General features: G+C 42.2%; 1 protein-coding gene across 4 annotated transcripts in view; it reads right to left on the reverse strand.

Moving 5' to 3' along the window:
* The window catches only part of LOC129867004 (semaphorin-3E-like), a 61,334-nt gene extending 45,773 nt beyond the window's left edge, over positions 1-15,561 (reverse strand). For 2 of the 4 annotated variants that reach the window (XM_055940088.1, XM_055940087.1), the window contains exon 1: positions 14,457-15,559. In XM_055940088.1, coding sequence (XP_055796063.1) covers positions 14,457-14,571 — 115 coding nt within the window. In that variant the 5' untranslated portion in view covers positions 14,572-15,559. Of the gene's footprint in view, positions 1-14,456 lie in introns of all 4 variants that reach the window. The other 2 variants (XM_055940090.1, XM_055940089.1) reach the window with 2 other exon arrangements.
* Positions 15,562-21,837: the final 6,276 nt, after the last annotated feature.

The following is a 21,837-nucleotide window of genomic DNA, read 5'->3' on the forward strand; positions in this document are numbered from 1 at the left end:
CAGTCATGAGCTGCCCTCCAGTCATGAGCTGCCCTCCAGTCATGAGCTGCCCTCCAGTCATGAGCTGCCTACCAGTCATGAGCTGCCACTCAGTCCGGAGCTGCCACTCAGTCCGGAGCTGCCACTAGTCCGGAGTTGTCCCTCTGTCCTGAGCTACCTCTCTGACCTGGGCTACCTCTCTGTCCTGAGCTACCTCTTTGTCCTGAACTACCTCTCTGTCCTGAGTTGTCTCCTCTATTGTAGAGGGGAGTTGGTGAAGGTTCCTGGACCATGGTCGGGGGCGAGGGTCGCCACTCAAGGGACGCTAAGGAGGTGGACAAAGACAATGGTGGAGTGGTGCCCTCGTCCACCGCCGGAGCCGCCACCGCGGACAGATGCCCACCCAGACCCTCCCCTTGAGTTTTAGGGGTGCACACGGAGTTCGCACCTTGAGGGGGGGGTTCTGTCACGTTCCTGACCTGTTTTCTGTTGTTTTGTATGTGTTTAGTTGGTCAGGACGTGAGCTGGGTGGGAATTCTATGTTGTGTGTCTAGTTTGTCTGTTTGTATGTCAGCCTAGTGTGGGTTCTCAATCAGAGACAGATGGTAGTCGTTGTCTCTGATTCAGACTCATATATAGGAGGCTTGTTTTGTGTTGGGATTTTGTGGGTGTTTGTTTCCTGTCTCTGTGATTGTCTGCACCAGATAGGTCTGTGTCGGTTTTTACACATTTGTTATTTTGTATTGATGCTTGTAGTGTTTTACTTGTTCTTGATTAAACATGTTTAACACTAGCCGCGCTGCACTTTGGTCCTCTCCTTCACCCCTGGAAGAAAACCTTTACAACTAGGGCTATATTGCCACTAACAAAGTCAACTACCCACAAACAACAAAGGAAAAAAGGCTGCCTAAGTATGATTCCCAATCAGAGACAACGATAGACAGCTGTCCCTGATTGAGAACCATACCCGGCCAAAACATAGAAATACAAAACATAGAAATAAAGAAACTAGAATGCCCACCCTAGTCACACCCTGGCCTAACCAAAATAGAGAACAAAAGCCTCTCTATGGCCAGGGCGTGACAACAATATGACATAATCGTCTGGATACTTAATTCCCCACGCACGGAAAATCTGAGGTTTAAGAAAAAATATGTACCAATGTTACAAAATGATTATGCTTTCTAAATAAATATTAATTTGGCAGAGATACTGTTTGAAGTATCCCAATTTGTCACGTTCGTCGTAACGTGGAAGAGAGGATGACCAAGGCGCAGCGTGATAGCAATACATCCTCTTTTTATTGAAGACGAAGACGAAAACGAAACGAACACTATACAAACTAAACAAAACAACAAACCGACGAACGTGAAGCTATACAAACAAAAGGTGCAGACACAGGCAACTTAGACATAGACAATCACCCACAAACTACCTAATGACTATGGCTGCCTAAATATGGTTCCCAATCAGAGACAACGATAGACAGCTGTCTCTAATTGAGAACCAATCCAGGCAACCATAGACATACATACACCTAGACTGAACATTGCCCCATAAACATACAAAAACCCCTAGACAATACAAAACACTTACATCCCCCATGTCACACCCTGACCTAACTAAAATAATAAAGAAAACAAAGATAACTAAGGCCAGGGTGTGACACAATTTTTGTAAAATGTTAAGTCAGTGCTGTGGTCTTCAGCAGAAATACATCTTGGCTAATCAAATCAGACACATTTCAAGAAAATATATTTTAGCGGTCTTGTCCGTCTATCTCTTTGTATTACACTTGGTGTCTGATGTTATTTCTGAGGAATTGGAGCAGACGTTTTTCATAATTCTCTGATGGATTGGACATTACTGTGGGGTAAAATAATATTTCCCCTGTGAATAGAAGATGCAGAGGAGTACCTATCACTTTCAGTCCCTGTAACAACTTTTGCTCAGAGTTTTATGTGATTCATAAACTCATGTTCTTTAAACACATTCAATGGGGAGAGCCTCTGTACAGGTAGCCATTATGCGGCTGTGGTGACAGTTAGGATTAAACCCAGGCCGGAATGTATGAATCAGAGGATCCAATCCGCAATGCCTAGAGAACATGCCAATATGGAGAGCTAACTGCTAGTGGAAGGAGGATGTGTTGGATTCACATTGACACGACAGGTTTGGCCATGGTTCCTAGTTATAACAAAGACAATTCATGTTATTCACAATTAACAACAATGTTAACATCCTCCAATACTCTAGATAAGTCCAATGTCTGCCAGTCTCTGGTATTTATTTAGCTAATAACCAGATTGAAGCTCTATAAAACTGTGTGTTGGAATTCAAGCGAAGCGTGAGGACAGAGATAGATGGAGATGGTATTAGAGAGATAAATCGTGTTTTGGCTCCTTGTCTCCCTCCGCCTCTTCATTTGGCCCGCTGCCTCCACCCCACCATGACTCTGACACATGCCAGTAGTAACAACCTCTCATTAGACATACAGCATAATGGAATACTTGTTTTACCCGGGAAGAGTTCATTACAGGGATACAATACGCAGATAATGCAAGTCCGTATATAATTTCAGACATATAATGTATTCTAAGGCTCTGTTAGTGATTGTCATTATTCTTATGAGGATGTCCGTTCTAGTCATTACAATTCTATGGTTAGATCATCCCTCTGGCTGCCATCTTTAGACAATCATACAGATGTGGCGATGGAGCACTAGGATTAAAGGTTTTGATTGGCGGAAAGCCATGCCCAATGAGAGTGTATTAGGCTCTCATAAAGTGAATTTAAGGTCTTTGGAGGAGCTGCATGCAGGGCTTAAGGTCTGTTTTCTCTGGAAACTGGAGACAGTCTGTGATTGTAACACGATACAAAAGGAGATTTTCTAAGCTGATTATTTTGAAAGTCAATTGAGTTCGACGGAAAATATCACCAGTGTTGGAAAATAACTGATCCTACACATGTATGGTGAAATGTTCAGTTAAGAGTTGCAGGAGAAGAAAGAGGATGAGATGAGTGGAATGGAATGGAATGGAAGAGAGGAGAGAGATAGTGATGATATGAACCCTTACAGAAACTAAGATGGAATGTCAATGTCAGAGCTCTGAAGGATCCATATGGATGACCTTGGAAGCTCTGATGACATTCCCAAAATAATTCAGACCTGTAAACGCAGTCCTGGAGGGCGTCCATTTGAGAGCATATTTCCACAGATCTAAAGGGCAGATTCTATTGATCTCTATAGTATAGCACCTGTGAACCAGACATAAACTGGGTCCACATCCAGAGAAAACCAACCAGATAGATTGAATTAGTCCTCTCCTCCACCCTGTTCTCCTGGCTAGCAGATATTATGATAATATTGTGATAGTTCAGTTCCCTAGGGCTAATAACAAAGACTTTAACCACATACCTCTCTCTCCCTGATCTACTTTCAAGGCCTGCACACGCTAAAGCATTCCCGCTATTCGCTCTGTGTGTGTGTGTGTGTGTGTGTGTGTGTGTGTGTGTGTGTGTGTGTGTGTGTGTGTGTGTGTGTGTGTGTGTGTGTGTGTGTGTGTGTGTGTGTGTGTGTGTGTGTGTGTGTGGTGTAAAAGTCGGTGGGTATGTCGGTGGGTGTAAATGCAGGCAGAGACCATGAGACACATTAAAGCGTAGATGTTTTTCATTCCATAATGATAGGATAAGCCAGCAGCTTTCTACAGCATGCTCTACCAGCCAGAACACGCTACAGCAGAGAGAGAGAGAGAGAGAGAGAGAGAGAGAGAGAGAGAGAGAGAGGCGGAATGGAAGAAGTTCAGGGTTGACTGTGACTGTAGCCTGTTCCAGTGCCCACCATCTACTCTCTCCTCTCCTCTCTCTCCTTTCCTGTGGTTAAGTGAATGTCAGTCACAGAGACACCTCTCCCTTCGGAGAATGTCTTCCTCCGTCCGTCCGTCCGTCCGTCCGTCTGTCCGTCTGTCTGTCTGTCTGTCTGTCTGTCTGTCTGAGCAGCTCCTCTCCCCCAGGCTAGTAATGACTTGAATGAAATATGAATGTTTCCACTGGACACAAACTGGTTGAATCAACTTTGTTTCAACATATTGTGACTTTGAATCTATGTTTGAAACACATTTGGATTTGCAAAAAGTCATCAACCAGTAGTATTTTTATATAATTTCAAACAGAATTGCAAAGATTGAAATTAGGTTAAACTTAAACTGAAATACAATGACTTAACCTGACTAACAGGTTGTTACATCAATCTAATTTCAACGTAATCATCAAAACCATGTATATGTTGAAAACTCTACACTGCCCTTAACCTGCTGCTCATTGACTACAGCTCAGAGTTCGACACCATAGTGCGATCCAAGCTCATCACAAATATAAGAACCATGGGACTGAACACCTCCCTCCGCAACTGGATCCTGGACTTCCTGAAGGGCAGCACCCAGGTGGTGAGGGTAGGCAACAACACATCCGCCATGCTGACCCTCAGCACTGTGTATCCTCAGGGGTGTGTGCTTAGTCCCCCCCTGTACTCCCAGTTCACCCACGAATGCGTGGTCATGGACACCAAGTTTTCAGACGACACAACGGTGGTAGGACTGATCACCAACGACAATGAGACAGCCTGTAGGGAGGAGGTCAGAGCCCTGGCAGTGTGGTGCCAGGACAACAACCTATTCCTTAGCGTGAGCAAGACAAAGGAGGTGATCGTTGGATCTATCATCGTCAAACACACCAAAACAGTTGTGAAGAGGCCACAGCAATGCCTATTCCGCCTTAGGAAGCTGAAAATATGTGAGATACTCAGATACTCAAAAAGTTATGCAGCTGCGCTATCAAGAGCTGACGGCTTGCATCACCACTTGGTATGGATACTGCTCGGCATCCGACCGCAAGGCGCTAAAGATAGGGTAGTGCATATGGCCCTGTACATCACTGGGGCTGAGCTTCCTGCCATCCAGGACCTCTATACCAGGCAGTGTCAAAGGAAGGGTAAAAAAATTGTCAGACTCCAGCCACACAAGTCATAGACTTTTCTCTCTGCTACCGCACGGCACGCGGTACCGGACTGCCAAGTCTGGGACTAAACGTCTCCTTAACAGCTTCTACCTCGAAGCCATACATCAGCTGAACAGTTTATTAAATGGCAACCTGGACTAATTGCATTGACCCCCTTATTTTAATCTTTTTATTATATATTTTTTGCACTGACTCTTACACAGGCCTGATGTACACTCCCTGGACTCTAACCACACACTCACACATACAGTACATTCAGAAAGTATTCCGACACCTTTTGACTCTTTCTACATTTTGTTACGTTACAGACTTATTTTTAAATTGATTGAATTGTTTATTTTCCCTCATCAATCTACAGACAATACCCCATAATGAAAAAGCAACAAAAGGTTTTTAGAATTTTGTTCAAATTTATTACAACTGAACTGAACTATGACATTTACATACTGTAAGTATTCAGACCCTGTACTCAGTACTTTGTTGAAGCTCCTTTGGCAGCTATTACAGCATCGAGTCTTCTTGGGTATGACACTACAAGCTTGGCAAACCTGTATTTGGGGAGTTCCTCCCATTCTTCTCTGGAGATCCGATAAATCTACAATAATTGATCTTTTCAATAAGCATTTTTCCAGAGCTGGCCATGCTTTCCACCTGGCTACCCCTACCCTGGCCAACATCTCAGCACCCCCTGCAGCAACTCACTCTGCAGCATCCCCTGCAGCAACTTGAAGTTGTTGCAACCCCTATTACTAGCCTATTCAACCTCTCTTTCGTGTCGCCTGAGATCCCCAAAGATTGGAAAGCTGCAGCGGGCTTACCCCTCTTCAAAGGGGGAGACACTCTAGAACCAAACTGTTATAGACCTATATCCATCCTGCCCTGCCTTTCTAAAGTCTTCAAAAGAAAGCCAAGTTAATAAACAGATCACCGACCATTTCGAATCCCACCGTACCTTCTCCACTATGCAATCTGGTTTCCGAGCTGGTCATGGACGCACCTCAGCCATGCTCAAGGTCCTAAATTATATCATAACCACCATCGATAAAAGACAGTACTGTGCAGCCGTCTTCATCGACCTGGCCAAGGCTTTCGACTCTGTCAATCACCGCATTGTTATCAGCAGACTCAATGGCCTTGGCTTCTCAAATGTCTGCCTCGCCTGGTTCACCAACTACTTCTCAGAGTTCAGTGTATCAAATCGGAGGGTTTGTTGTCCGGACCTCTGGCAGTCTCTATGGGGGTGCCACAGTGTTTAAGTCTCGAGCCGACTCTTTTCTCTGTATATATCAATGAAGTTGCTCAAGCAGTTGGTGATTCTCTGATCCACCTCTACGCAGACGACATCATTCTGTATACATCTGGTCCTTCTTTGGACACTGTGCTAACAAACCTCCAAACGAGCTTCAACGCCATACAACACTCTTTTCGTGGCCTCCAATTGCTTTTAAATGCTAGTAAAACTAAGTGCATGCTCTTCAACCGATTGCTGCCCGCACCCTCCCGCCCGACTAGCATCACTACTCTACACTACACGACTACACTACACCTAACTACAAATACCTAGGTGTCTGGTTAGACTGTAAACTCTCCTTCCAGACTCACATTAAGCATCTCCAATCCAAAATTAAATCTAGAATCGGCTTCCTATTTCGCAAAAAAACCTCCTTCACTCATGCTGCCAAACATACCCTCGTAAAACTGACTATCCTACCGATCCTTGACTTCGGTGATGTCATTTACAAAATAGCCCCAACACTCTACCCAGCAAACTGGATGTAGTCTATCACAGTGCCATCATGTTGTCACCAAAGCCCCATATACTACCCATCACTGCGACCTGTATGTTCTCGTTGGCTGGCCCTCACTACATATCTGTCACCAAACCCACTGGCTCCAGGTCATCTATAAGTCTCTGCTAGGTAAAGCCCCGCCTTATCTCAGCTCACTGGTCACCATAGCAACACCCACCCGTAGCACGCGCTTCAGCAGGTACATTGCACTTGTCATCCCCAAAGCCAACACTTCCATTGGCCGCCTTTCCGTCCAGTTCTCTGATGCCAATGACAGAAACAAATTGCAAAAATCTCTGAAGCTGGAGTCTTATATCTCCCTCTTTAACTTTAAGCATCAGCTATCTGAGCAGCTTACCAATCACTGTACCTGTACACAGCCAATCTGTAAATAGCACACCAGACTACCTCAACCCCATATTATTAGTTACCCTCTTGCTCTTTTGCATCCCAGTATCTCTATTTGCACATCATCATCTGCACATCTATCACTCCAGTATTATGCTAAATTGTAATTAGTTTCGCCTCTATGGCCTATTTATTGCCTACCTCCCTACTCTTCTACACTTGCACACACTGTACATAGATTTTTCTATTTAGCTTTTCTTTTGTGTTATTGACTGTACGTTTGTTTATGTGTAACTCTGTGTTGTTGTTATTGTCGCACTGCTTTGCTTTATCTTTTCCAGGTCCCAGTTGTAATTGAGAACTTGTTCTCAACTGGCCTACCTGCTTAAATAAAGGTGAAATCATTTTTTACAATTTTATTTAAAAATAAAAAGATCCTCTCAAGCTCTGCCAGGTTGGATGGGGAGCGTCACAGCTATTTTCAGGTCTCTCGGCATCCGACCGCAAGGTGCTACAGAGGGTAGTGCATATTTCCCTGTACATCACTGGGGCTGAGCTTCCTGCCATACCAGGTGGTGTCAGAGGAAGGGCCAACAAATTGTCAGACTCCAGCAACACAAGTCATAGACTTTTCTCTTTGCTACCGCACGGCATGAGAGTCTTGTTTCTTATAGTTTTGGCAAACTTCAAGCGGGCTGAGGAGAGGTTTCCTTCTGGCCACCCCGGTACAAACTAATTAAGAAGACACGTACTTAAGTCACACCTGCTGTCTTCTTAATTTGTTTGTACAGCACTGATGAAGGTATGAGACCAAAACATACAGTATGCGCCGTTCCTTTTTTTAAATATAGTACCTTGCACTTTTTGTATTATTTCAAGCATGGATTAAATTAATTCTATTGTTTTTGCATCTTGGCCTCCTTGCGTTATACATTTTCATGGTTTTTAGTGTCAGTACTTTATATTATATTGTCTGTATTTCCCCTGGTTCTAATATCAGAGGACGTGGGCCAGAGCAGTGTTGATGGAAAATTAGAAGGAAGTAGATGTTATTGCAGAGTACTGGATCAAAGACCAAACTGTGTGGGGGCCCCCAAATAAATATGACAAAGTAATAAATGATTGGTCCACACACTGTCTTAAATGAGAGTCATTCCAGCTTCTGAGGATAAAACTGACATCGGGTAAATGGAAGATACATTATACTTGAAGATGCAATAAGTGAAAACTGCTGGTTGTTAAAAATGACTTTGCAATTGTTCGAAACCTCACCCCACCATTCAGAATCAAAACAGCAATGTGAAGATGTCAATCCCCACAGCCAGTGAAGTGGAGATCTCCAAGAGAAACAGAAAGACAAGTACATTACAATTATTTGTAATGGGTATGTTTTAACACACATTGACAGTTTGTGTAAATTCAATTTGCTTGGCATGGTTTTTATTCTGGATCTTTTTTTAATCTGTATCTTTTTATTCTGTTGTGTTTAGAATCCCATGAGGAATGTACTCTCCTACCACCAGAAACTACCGCCTCCAAGTTACAGTACGTAAGTATGGTAGCCTGCAATGCTGATTACTAATCAACCCCTTGTCCCCAAACCCCAGCCACTGAACAACCGTCTTGCCTTTTGAATGACTGGGAGACATTTTACCGCATTACTTTAACTGATTCTTTCAAATCTACAAGCGTGTGTGAAGGGAGCCTCAACCCAGACAGAATCACTCCATTTTTCACCATTGTTAGTGTAGTGAAACAAACGTGAAACTGAGCTGACATCCATCTGGATCTGGATCACCAGGCACCAAGCCCCTATTCTGTTGTAGAATTTTGGTTTAATGTTTGGTAATGTGTTTAGGTTTACTTTTTAAGTCTTCCACTTCAAAAAGAACACATGGGGGGGAACATGGTTTGCAAACATGACAAATGTTTGTAGAAAAAGGCTGGATGGTATTTTACACTTGCATGTTTATTTTCATGCAAAGGTCTACCCAAGCCCCATCAAAATTTGCCCTGAACCAGAACTTGTGCCACTGCTACCAATAAGCAAATGGCTAAAGCGCAGCACAAGCCACCAAGTAATGACGGTGAGGACCAATCTTCACAATTTAAGCCAACTCCTTACTCTTGATAATATTGTCTCTGAAAGCTATTCTAATTTTAAAAACAATTGGTGTGATGTTGTCCAACCTTTTCTTACAGAGAATTCTCTTTCTCTCTCACATGGCTTGGAGCATGACCCTGGAGCATGAGGGCTTGGTCTCCTTCTGACTTCTTAATTGTGGAATCCCCCTCACCAAATCGCTGCAAAGGATCAGACCCTTTTCCTGTGACAGATGCAAGTTTGGTAAAATTAGATTGTGTTTAGTTTGCCTAACAAAGTTGTGTAGAAAGATGCTGGACGTTGTGTTACACTTGCATGTCTTATTTTTGTAGGCCAACCCACGCCCCAACTAAAATCTGCTCCGACGTACCAGAAAGCCAGTGCCACTAAGAAGCAAAAGGCTAAAACCCCCTGCAAGCCACAAAGTATTGGTGATGAGGGGAAATGGCAAACTAAAACGCCACACAAGCCACCAAGTGATTATATTGAGAGGATCCTTCACAACTTAAGCCAACTCCTATTTCTCATTCTTGACTGATGTATTTGGGGAAGGCGTTCTAATTTTATCAAGAATTGCCATGATGCCCAATATTTTATTGCAGAGAATTTTGAGCTTTCATGCTCCAGGGATGGTCATGTGGGAGACTCTGCTTCTGCCTCTTCAGATGAGAGATCCCCCTCACCAAAGTGTTGCAAAGGATCAGACCCTTTTCCTACGCCAGAAGCAAGTATGACACATTTATTTTTAAACCATTTTTAATGATATTGAAATTAAGCTGTTTATACTTGGAAGTGAACAAATGTAAAACGACATTGTTTCAGACTTTCAAGAGGCATATATCTCCTTTGTGAGATCCGTGACCTCTTAAAGACAGTCGCCCTAGTCCGGTTGAGGAATTCAACTTCAACCTGAACGAAACAGAGGAAAATTTACTAAAGATGGAAGAGCAGCTAACGGAGAACGATTTTTGAAAATACATGGTGAGAAATTAAATGTTTCATTGGTGTGAATTGAATGACATATTGCCATGTAGTACTGGATGTTAAAATCCTGTACATGTGTAATGCATTAGTGTCCTTTTGTAAAAGTACATGTATCTCTGATCTGAAAGCTGGGGGGAAAGACATCCCGGACTGAGTGAAGAGAGTTATGCACTGGTAAACTGTTACATATTTGTTACACTTTTAAATTAGGTCATGGTGTGTTGCTTGTGAAGTACCTATTTTGTGTTCAAGACTGAAACCAGACAAATGGCCTCCTGTCAATGATGAATATCAAAGGAAACAAAGGGAAGAGGGCCTTTGAGGACTCCAACCTTTGCAGCGTCATTGTAGGTACAGCGGAATCCAAATCATGACATTTTACGACATTTGAATATCTTTTCGAGATAATATTTGTTTTCCCCCTTTCCAAGCAGATGTGAGTCTTGGCGAATCAAAGACTACAGAGGCAGGAATACTACAGCCGATGTCAGCCTGCCTGAAATATACACCCGACCGCAAGGGGGGCAGTGGGAGGGCCAATGAGTAATGGGATGACAATTAAAAGCATGAAAGCCTGTTCCGAAGCCTGTGACAGAAATCAATTTTGGGGCTTTTTTATTTATGTTTTTGCATTGTAAATTTATTTTGTGATGCAATACATTTTTTATTTCAACCATTCTTGACCTCGACACAGTTTTTACATGGACAAAGGTTTACCCAATGTTGTTCCAAGTTACTGCTCTAATTGTGTTACACAGAATGACAATAGCCAACAGTAGTATAAACCCTAAATCTGGAAGATACATTTTGCAGCATGAGTAGAAATGTATCGGGGTGCTTTTCAAGAGCATTCTGGTTGATACAGTTTGTTTTCATATTCTTGACTCAGGCTATTATCCTTATTTCATGTAAAGAAGCCTACATCACAATGGCAACTACTTCTAAACATCTACTTAACACACTTCATGGATTGGTGTTAATCCCCGTTGAATTCATGGTGTGTTTTGGGTAAATCAGATCATAATGTGTTCTTAACCTCACACCAATATTTAAATGTAGTTGATTATTCCTCAAGTATAATAATCAACTATAGTACCAGAATAAAATAACCGTAGGCTGTCTTTTTGAGTGGGTGAATAAAGGTTGAAATCTCATTGATCAACATCTCAACCAAATATTACCCACATTTACACGTTCAAATGACATGATATACCCAGTGGGTTATTACTGTTATTGCTGTGGCATTTATGATTGAATACATCAGCAAAGCCCAACACACAGCAAGGGTCTCTGTCAATATACCCGCCTATCATGCTCCACTAACCAAACAAACTCTACTCTCTCCCTCCCTGTTGTTCTCCTTTCTCCCCTTTTCTCTCAATTTCTTCTCTCTTTCCTTCCCTGCCTCCCAGCCTCATCTCTCTCTTCCTTCCTTCCCTTCCTCTTATTTTTTCCTCACTTTTTCAATTATTCATGAACTTACTACCTCTCATTTCCTCCTCTCTCCATTCTCTTTCCTTCTCCTGCCTCCATCTATATAATAAGGTAATTCAATGTGAGATTTTATCTAAACCAGCGTGGTGATGAGGGGAAATCTTGCTGTTAAAGACAAGGCACAGCCAGGCACAGTGAGCCCTCATAGCAGGGTGCCGTGTGGATACACCACGCTGTTCATTCCTGTTCTATGCCTCTGCCCCATACACATATACAATTTATTGACCATAAAAATTCCACACGTACTCTCAACCATGGCCGACACCTTTTTTATGTGGAATTATCTGTGTTATTGTTGCTATAGAATTTAAAGAAACCGTGGAGAGAGAAGAGATGTTTACTACAGGCTGTTATCTACAAAGTCAGAGCCTCATAATCCCTAAAATATACTATTTAAATAAACAGACGAGACAACACACACACACAATGGACACACACATGCAAACACACGCACCAGTGAATACACACCACTATACCCTCAGGAGTATTCCCCTCTCTCAACCCACCGGTATAACAGTAGAGAAAGCCACATTGTGGAATGCCAACCACTGTGGTCTGAGGAAAATAACGATCCTCTATTCAACAACAGGAAGAACAAAAAAAATACTCTAACATGAACCCAAGACAGTCAGGGATAAAACACACACTTCACTAAACAAACTTCACTATGCCATATCTGAGGATAAAAACTCTGACATTGAGTCATCTTTATACTCATTGACAGTTTCTCACAGCATAGACTGTGTAGGTCTTAGATAACAGTAGATAACGATACTCTACACATAGTATCAGTCAAAAGTTTGGACACACTTACTCATTCAAGGGTTTTTCTTTATTTAGACTATTTTCTACATTGTAGAATAATAGTGAAGACATCAAAACTATGAAATAACACATGGAATCATGTAGTAACTAAAAAAGTGTTCAACAAATAAAAATCCATTTTATATTTGAGAATATTTAAAATAGACACCCTTTGCCTTGATGACAGCATTGCACACTCTTGGCATTCTCTCAACCAGCTTCATGAGGTAGTCACCTGGAATGCATTTAAAATAACAGATGTGCCTTGTTAAAAGTTAATTTGTGGATTTTCTTTCCTTCTTAATGCGTTTGAGCCAATCAGTTGTGTTGTGAAAAGGTAGGGGTGGTATACAGAAGATAGCCCTATTTGTTAAAAGACCAAGTCCATAGTATGGCAAGAAGAGCTCAAATAAGCAAAGAGACTAGACAGTCAATCATTACTTTAAGAAATGAAGGTCAGTCAATGAGGAATATTTCAAGATTTTTTGAAGTTACTTCAAGTGCAGTCGCGAAAACCATCAAGTGCAATGATAAAACTGGCTCTCATGAGGACCGCCACAGGAAAGGAAGACACAGAGTTACCTCTGCTGCAGAGGATACGATAAATTAGAGTTACCATCCTCAGAAATTGCAGCCCAAAAATATACTTCACAACAGACACATCTCAACATCAACTGTTCAGAGTAGACTGCGTGAACCAGGTCCTCATGGTTGAATTGCTGCAAAGAAACCACTACTAAAGGACACCAATAATAAGAAAAGACTTGCTTGGGCCAAGAAACACGAGCAATGAACATTAGACCGGTGGAAATTTCTCCTTTGGTCTGATGAGTCCAAATTTGAGATTTTTGGTACCAACCGCTGTGTCTTTGTGAGATGCGGAGTAGGTGAAAGGATGATCTCGGCAAATGTGCTTCCCACTATGAAGCATGAAGGAGGAGGTGTGATGGTGTGACGGTGCTTTGCTGGTGACACTGTCAGTGATTTATTTAGAATTCAAGGCACACTTAACCATCATGGCTACCACAGCATTCTGCAGCGATACGCCATCCCATCTGGTTTGCACTTAGTGGGACTATCATTTGTTTTCAACAGGACAATGACCCAACACACCTCCAGGTTGTGTAAGGGCTATTTGACCAAGAAGGAGAGTGATGGAGTGCTCCATCAGATGACCTGGCCTCCACAATCACCTGACCTCAACCCAATTGAGAAGGTTTGGGATGAGTTGGACTGCAGAGTGAAGAAAAAGCAGCCAACAAGTGCTCAGCATATGTGGGAACTCCTTCAAGACTGTTTGAAAAGCATTCCAGGTGAAACTGGTTGAGAGAATGCCAAGAGTGTGCAAAGCTGTCATCAAGGCAAAGGGTGGCTACTTTGAAGAATCTCAAATATAAAATATATTTTGATTTGTTTAACAGTTTTTTGGTTACTACATGATTCCATATGTGTTATTTCATAGTTTTGATGTCTTCACTATTATTCTAGAATGTAGAAAATAGTAAAAATGAAGAAAAGCCCTTGAATGAGTAGGTGTGTCAAAACTTTTGACTGTTACTGTACAGGGGCACACATGAGCAATTGAGGAGAGCAATACCATATTTCTGCAGGTTGCATCATGTTTTCCCACTCTCTATAATTTGTTCCAATCAATATGCACTATTGATCAGCTCGTCCCCACGGCAAATGGATGTCATGGAGCAATTGGAAAAGGACTCTGTCGGAAAGTTCAGGGGTTGTGTAGAGGTGTCTACATGTCATCTTTTCACTGACACACCTGTCTGATTCTCAATGTACTATAACGTAGCTGGAACAAGAATGTTTGTTTCCATAAAGCATGCTTTGACTAGTTAGGAATTTAGCGTACATTGCATGGATATGTCATTAATGCTGATGCTTAGCCAATGTCTACACTCACTCCAGTGCCTGATGCCTACCTTTATGGGAGAGTCGTATCCTGGGGTAGACACTCTGGGCTGAGTGTGCTGAGCTCCACAGGAAAACACACATCATCAGAAACACACTCCTCACACACTCCATCCTGATACACATACTCACAATCAATCACACACACACACACGGTCGCTAAGCAGGGAGTAAGCCAATCCAGAGTGAATCAACACTTAAGTCCAAGGAAAGAGTAGGAAATATCCAACCGGGGGGAGTCCAGGTTCTATGACCAGGGTATGTTATATTGAATCAGATATGCTGAATCAGCCTCCAACTATCCTCTGTAGGAAAAGGCAGTAATCCAGTCTCTGACCACAGGTAACTCACAATCCACTGTGTCCTTCAACTGCACTCCTAAAGCCGGTACTGTTCTGTGTCAGTCTGTAGGGACTACTGCAGTCTTGTGTCACTCTTTATGAGGGAAGATCCTATACGACTACCAGTTTCTGAATGAGAGGGTGTGAGGAATGCAGCTCTTAAAACCAACTGTTTCAGGCGAGGGAGAGAGCACTCCAGCTGTTACAGTCAGGCTGCATGACCACTGCTGTTCTCCATCTGTCTGTCCGACTCTGTCTGTACAGTATCTCTGTCCTTCTTGTGATGGGGATGTTGTATCTTCTTTCTGTCTGAGCAAATGAAGGAAAACGTATACTGCTGCTAATCCTTCCAAAGTGTTGCCGTAAATTTTGTCCTTCTGTCTAAGGCAGCACTGCGGTATCCTGAGCTTGTTTTCTTTCAGGATCCAACGGAGGCAGTGTCTTTCTGGCTGCTAGCCCAGGAGACGCAGTAGAGGCAGAGAGGAAAGGGAGACTCGTGCCGGACGTGTGGTCTCTGCTCTGAGAGGGAGGAGATGGTCTCCCTCATGTTCTCTCTCTCTTTCTCGTTTTCTCTCTTTCGTTCTCTCTCTCTCTCTCCTCACTGAACAGGCAGGGATATCCAAACAACTGTGCTTACTAGTGTGAACTGTTTCCACTGCTCAGAACAAAGGATACATACCAGAATGTGTGTGTGTGTCATTCATTCCTTCTCCTGCTCATGGCTGACTTTTGACCCTGGCTAATGAGAAGAAATATCTCTCTACCATTAACTAACCACCCCCCTCCCCCCTCTCTCTCTGACAGCTGAAGTGCAGTCTGCTGTGTGTCTCTAAGGGTCAGCCTCTCCCCCACACACTCCAAGAAATACGGCCCTTCTCCACTCCGCAGAGCACCAAACAGCGCTGCTGTCAACCCCTCTCTTCCTCTCCTCCTCCCCTCCTTACTCAATCCTCTACCACCCTTCTCCTGCAGCATTAACATGGACCAGAGACAAAGTTTATCCAGCCTTTTAAGTTTCTTCCTTTTATTTTCTCTCCCTTTCTTTTGTCCTCTATGTCCCATATTTCTCACTCTTCATTTTCTTGATATAAAAAATTGTACTCTCACTTGCCACTTTCCTTCTCTCCTGCTATCTACATTGTATCTCTTGTATTTCCCTTCCTCTCTCATTCCCTCCCTTTCTCTCTCCCTTCTCTCCTGCTATCTCCATTGTATCTCTTGTATTTCCCTTCCTCTCTCATTCCCTCCCTTTCTCTCTCCCTCTTCTCTCTCATCTGTCTGAGGCCCTGTTATTAGTGTGTACTCTTCTCCAGAAGATCCTGCTGTTACAGTCTGTTCTTTCTCCAGTGTGTGTGTGTGTGTGTGTGTGTGTGTGCAGCCTGTAACAGATATTGTCAACACTCCTTAGTATGTTTATAAAACTGTAACATTGAACAAAGCTATAGCTCTTTGGAGTCCACTTTTCTCCAGTTTGTTTTTCTCTCTTTCCATTTTCTTCAAAGAGACATTATTTTCTCTGATTATCTTCAGTTACATGGACGGAATAGAATGCCCATCTTTTTTAAATGTTCCGGTTATTTTGCTCACTGCATTTTGTGCATGTGATGAAAGTTAGACAGATACCCTAGACAGAACAGACTCGGCAACAGCACAGATACATCAAATCAAAAATCTAATCAAATTGTATTTGCCGCATGCTTTATAAACAACAGGTGTAGGTTAACAGTGAAATGCGTATGGGCCTTTCCCAACAATGCAGAGAAAAAAAAGAGAGAAACAAATGCAGAGAAAAAAAAGAGAGAAACAATAGAAAAGTAATAACACGCAATAATACAAGTATTAATAAATACACAATCAGTAGCAATAACTTGGCTAATTGAGGTAGATATGTAGATATAAGTAGGGATAAAGTGAATAGTCAACAGGACAGATAATAACCAGTAGCAGCAGCAAATGTGATGAGTCAAAAAAGGGTCTGTGCAGATAGGTATTTGGTTGACTATTTAACTATCTGGACTAACTAACTAGCAGTATTATGGCTTGGGGGTAAAAGCTGTTCAGCTGACAGACATTGGGAACAAAGCACAACAAGACAAGAGAGACAGCACCACACTACATGAAGGGAGACCTATGGCAACAACACAACATGGCACAAGCATTAATAAGGGCAGACAACAGCACAAGGGACAAAGTAGGAAGAAACAAAGCACATCATGACGAGAAGGTATATCCCAACGCTACATAATGGGAGACCCACTGCAACAATGCAAAACATGGCAGACCACAATAACAGAGACATAGCACTACTGAACAGACAAATCAACAAGGAGGCAACAATAATAGCAGTGCAGACAGACAGAAAACAGACACCACAGTCAGAAGCCTATGTTATTGTTTCACATAACAGCTACAAAATAACTTCTACAAAATAACAGCCATGAATGTCAGTGAAAATGTCCATGACTGAGCCCTGTGTGTGGGGGGGGTCTGTGTCTGTAATGAAAATGTCACTCTGACAACATTATTATTATTCTCAAGCTGTGTGATTGGTATGCAATTTAGACAAAATCTGATACTGCTCAGGCTTAGCAGAGTGTAAAGTTGTTATATGATGTTTCTCTGATGTTGGAAATATGTTTGTAACCTCATGATTAGTGCTGTTGCGGTGACCGTATTACCGCCACACCGGCGGTCACGAGTCATGAAGGCAGTCAAATTCCACATGACCGTTTAGTCAAGGTATTTAGGCTTCTCCAAGCTCTGATGCCACTGCTGGTCATTAGTAGCCTACCAAACGTGCTAACTGCCTGGTACTTAGCAATCTATTGTCTCTCTAATCACTCTGACATCAATGCAAATGTATTAGACAATCTAATCAAACACTTCATGAGAGCCCATGAGCTCATGTTGCGCAACATTTCTATATGCTATGTAATTGCGGGAGAAAACAGAGCGATGGTCTCTATTAAAAAGAGGAGCATCCCATCAGCTTTCTATTGGCTAGGCCTACTATATATTTTTCTCAACTTTCCTAATATTAAGCACATTGCTTATATTTAAAACAGGAGCATAGTCTACCTGGCTGGCAAGAAAATAAACCACGGGAATAGCATCCTCCATTCGCTATTTAAGTGCATAGATCACATGTATTTTTTCCACTGCCCCTGTTTCAATACAGGTGCATGATAATGGTCCATTCTAAATCAAAACAAACGTCACACATATATTATTTAGTATATGTAAAGACAAGATTAAATCAAGAATCGTCTGATGGGTGACAATATTACTTGTGAATTACATATGCTGTTTGGGGTTTTAGGCTGCGTTTCTGAACAGAACTTTGTGTCATCAGCTGATGTAAGAAGGGCTTTATAAATACATTTGATTGATTGATATTATCACTTGTGAATGATGCCCAGCATAAGAACCAAAGCCTTTTTTTACTACTTTTTCGAATCATAGTTGCACACCTCATGTAGCCCAGTCCATAGGCCTATATGTTTTAATAAAGTTTGTATCACCTTTATAATAAAAGCATTACATTCATGATTGCATTTGCTGTCACTTTTGACAATGGTGTTTTCCAATAATGGAACATTGGCACTTATACCCTACTACCATGTACGCATTGCTGTGTGTCACGTCTACTACCACTCCTCCCCTCCGGTGTTTGATGTCGCAGGTTTACTAACCCCCCCTCCTGGCATTCATCATTACGCGCACCTGCGCTTCATCATTAGGCTCACTCCATCACGTCACTGATTACCTTCCCTATATCTGTGACTCCCTTAGTTCTATTCCCCAAGCAGTATTGACTATGTGTTTCGTTTCTGTACGCTAACCTTGGTTCTTGGTTTGGTCCGGTTATTATTAAACTAACCACCTGCACTTGCTTCCCGACTCCCAGCATCAACGTTACACTGCGCTTAAAATTTGAAGAAATATCCTAATAGTGTATCAACATTTTAAGTTAAACATTCCAATCTGTTGCGTCATTTTAATTTAACCTTCATTTAAAAAAAATAGGCAAGTCAGTTAAGAACATATTCTTAGTTACAATGACGGCCTAACCCGGCCAAATCCAGATGACGCTGGGCCAAGTGTGTGCCGCCCTATAGGACTCCCAATCACAGCCAGATGTGATTCAGCCTGGATTTGAACCAAGGACTGTAGTGACACCTCTTGTGCTGAGATGCAGTGCCACTTAGACCGCGGTGCCACTTGGGAAACCAACGTTTTTTTTAATGCTAGTGGTTGTGGTTGTATTAATTTGGGATCTATCGCATCACATAACTGTCCCAGACTATGTTTGTAATATTTATTTCTCGCACAGAATAGGTCGACTTTTGTACTTAAAGGCTAGTACTTTTGCTGTTCGTTAGGCCTACTCATCTTGTTGGCTGACGAAAAGTAAATGTGGACAGTTCTTCCAATATGTTCAATATGCAGCTCAGAATTAGATTAGGGCGCGCGCAGTTGCATCACCTATGTGTCTGACTTGTAGCCTGTGAGAAAGATCCGATCATCTGACAGAGAGCCATGTGAGTCAGAGACGCTTTGGACTGCAGCACACTCAGGAAGAAGGGTTCAAAGCAGCACTCTGGGCCGCAAAAGGCATGTTTTTTTTTAGGGTGCATTACGGCCACAAGTGCTTGTAACATTGTGAATGAGAGACTATTGGAGTGTGTACAGCCTGCGCAAAAAACAAAGTAGAGCTCATGCCTTTCAAGCGACTATTTACAAATCATCATTAGACTATCATCATGCAGCCTTACAATGCCTTAAAAATACAAACATATAGCCCGACGGTTGTAGAACAACTAAAGTTACATTAATAACTCTAAATTACGCATATAGGAGTACCTATTTCTTTCTTAATCTCTCCACAGAATTGCCGCATGTGCGCACTCCCTCAAATCGTTGGGAGAAAATATTTAAATTTTATTCTGCTTTGTTCAGTTGTTTTCTTCGTACTATTAAATAATATAAAATAACGTAAGTATAAGCAAATCTTGTCTGCTCAATGAACTAGTGTAGCCCACAGGCATTTGGCATAGCCACATCAGGACTTAACATACAGTAAGGACAACTCAAGAGTAATGCTATTGTTTTCTACTGAAATAGACTATATTTTCTTCATATCATGCTTCTTTAGACTTGTCTGAAATAAATAATGGATTTATTGTGAAGGTGTAGGCTATTTTACATGGATTTATTATACTTTTTAAAATGGCTTTAAGGCTATGTATGGAAGCCAGGAAATACTAAATGTGTTTATGATCATTAACGGTCAATTACCATGAAACCGACAGTTATTTGCTTGACAATCACCGGCTGGCAAAATTTCATGACCAACACAGCCCTACTCATGACCATTGATGTCATACTCTAATTATAGCCCTTCACACATAGGTATGTTGATTTCATTACACATTATGTGCAGGGTAAGTGTAAAAGACAGATATTGAGTATCCATCAGCATGTGACAGCTTCTTTGGATGTTTACTTTAGGGACAGACAGAGAGGATCATGGTCCATAGAGGCAGCTGTCCTCCCAGAGGTCTGATGACTCTACCTCCCACGCTGCACCTGTTAACTGGCAGAACACAATAGAGCTCTCATTACACACACACACACATGAATCCTAGAGCCGACTAAGTGAAAAATCTGTTGATGTGCCCTTGAGCAAGGCACTTAACCCTACTTGCGCCTATAAATTGCTCTGAATAAGAGTGTCTGCTTAATCACTATCACTAATTACAATGTTGTAAATCATCATCTGTTGTGGAGGTGAGTGGAATGGCCACCAGATTATTGTCCACATTTGAAATCACTTTGCTGTGAATCTTCTTATTATACTCCTCAGTAGTGATCATTCAGATATCTGCCATTCAGATATCTAACGTTGGCATTCATAGTATACACCCCTTTTCTTTCTTCCTCTTTCTCTACCAGCTGTCTGCCCTCGATCTCTCATGAATGATCTCCTTACCCCTGTCTCTTTCCCTGTTTCTCTTTCTCACAGGGGACTGAGGGGAGTGAGGAGTCTGTGTGATTATACTGTAGGCAGCGTTGTTTTCCAACATTCCTTTATTTTATCTTTATTTCACCAGGTAGGCAAGTTGAGTACAAGTTCTCATTTACAATTGCGACCTGGCCAAGATAAAGCAAAGCAGTTCGACACATACAACAACACCGAGTTACACATGGAGTAAAACAAACATACAGTCAATAATGCAGTAGAAAAATAAGTCTATATACAATGTGAGCAAATGAGGTGAGATAAGGGAGGTAAAGGCAAAAAAAGGCCATGGTGGAGAAGTAAATACAATAGAGCAAGTAAAACACTGGAATGGTAGATTTGCAGTGGAAGAATGTGCAAAGTAGAAATAGAAATAATGGGGTGCAAAGGAGCAAAATAAATAAATACAGTAGGGGAAGCGGTAGTTGTTTGGGCTAATTATAGATGGACTATGTACAGGTGCAGTAATCTGTGAGCTGCTCTGACAGCTGGTGCTTAACAAAGCTAGTGAGGGAGATAAGTGTTTCCAGTTTCAGAGATTTTTGTAGTTCGTTCCAGTCATTGGCAGCAGAGAACTGGAAGGAGAGGCCGCCAAAGGAGGAATTGGTTTTGGGGGTGACCAGAGAGATATACCTGCTGGAGCGCGTACTACAGGTGGGTACTGCTATGGTGACCAGCGAGCTGAGATAAGGGCGGGGCTTTACCTAGCAGGGTCTTGTAGATGACCTGGAACAAGTGGGTTTGGCGACGAGTATGAAGCGAGGGCCAGCCAACGAGAGCGGAAGGATCGGAAGGATGGTCAGTTTTACGAGGGCATGTTTGGCAGCATGAGTGAAGGATGCTTTGTTGCGAAATAGGAAGCTAATTCTAGATTTATATACCTAGGATCAGGACTCAGGCAAAAGTTGGCAAGGAGGTGGGTTTGGACATATTTCGATATAGGTTATCTGAAGTCTGGAAATTTTTAAAACATCTGATCTTGACATATTTGGCTGTTTTCCATTCATGACCAAACATTTCACTGTTACC

This window comes from Salvelinus fontinalis, chromosome 12, assembly GCF_029448725.1.
Source record: "Salvelinus fontinalis isolate EN_2023a chromosome 12, ASM2944872v1, whole genome shotgun sequence".
In the NCBI taxonomy this organism is placed as follows: Eukaryota; Metazoa; Chordata; class Actinopteri; order Salmoniformes; family Salmonidae; genus Salvelinus; species Salvelinus fontinalis.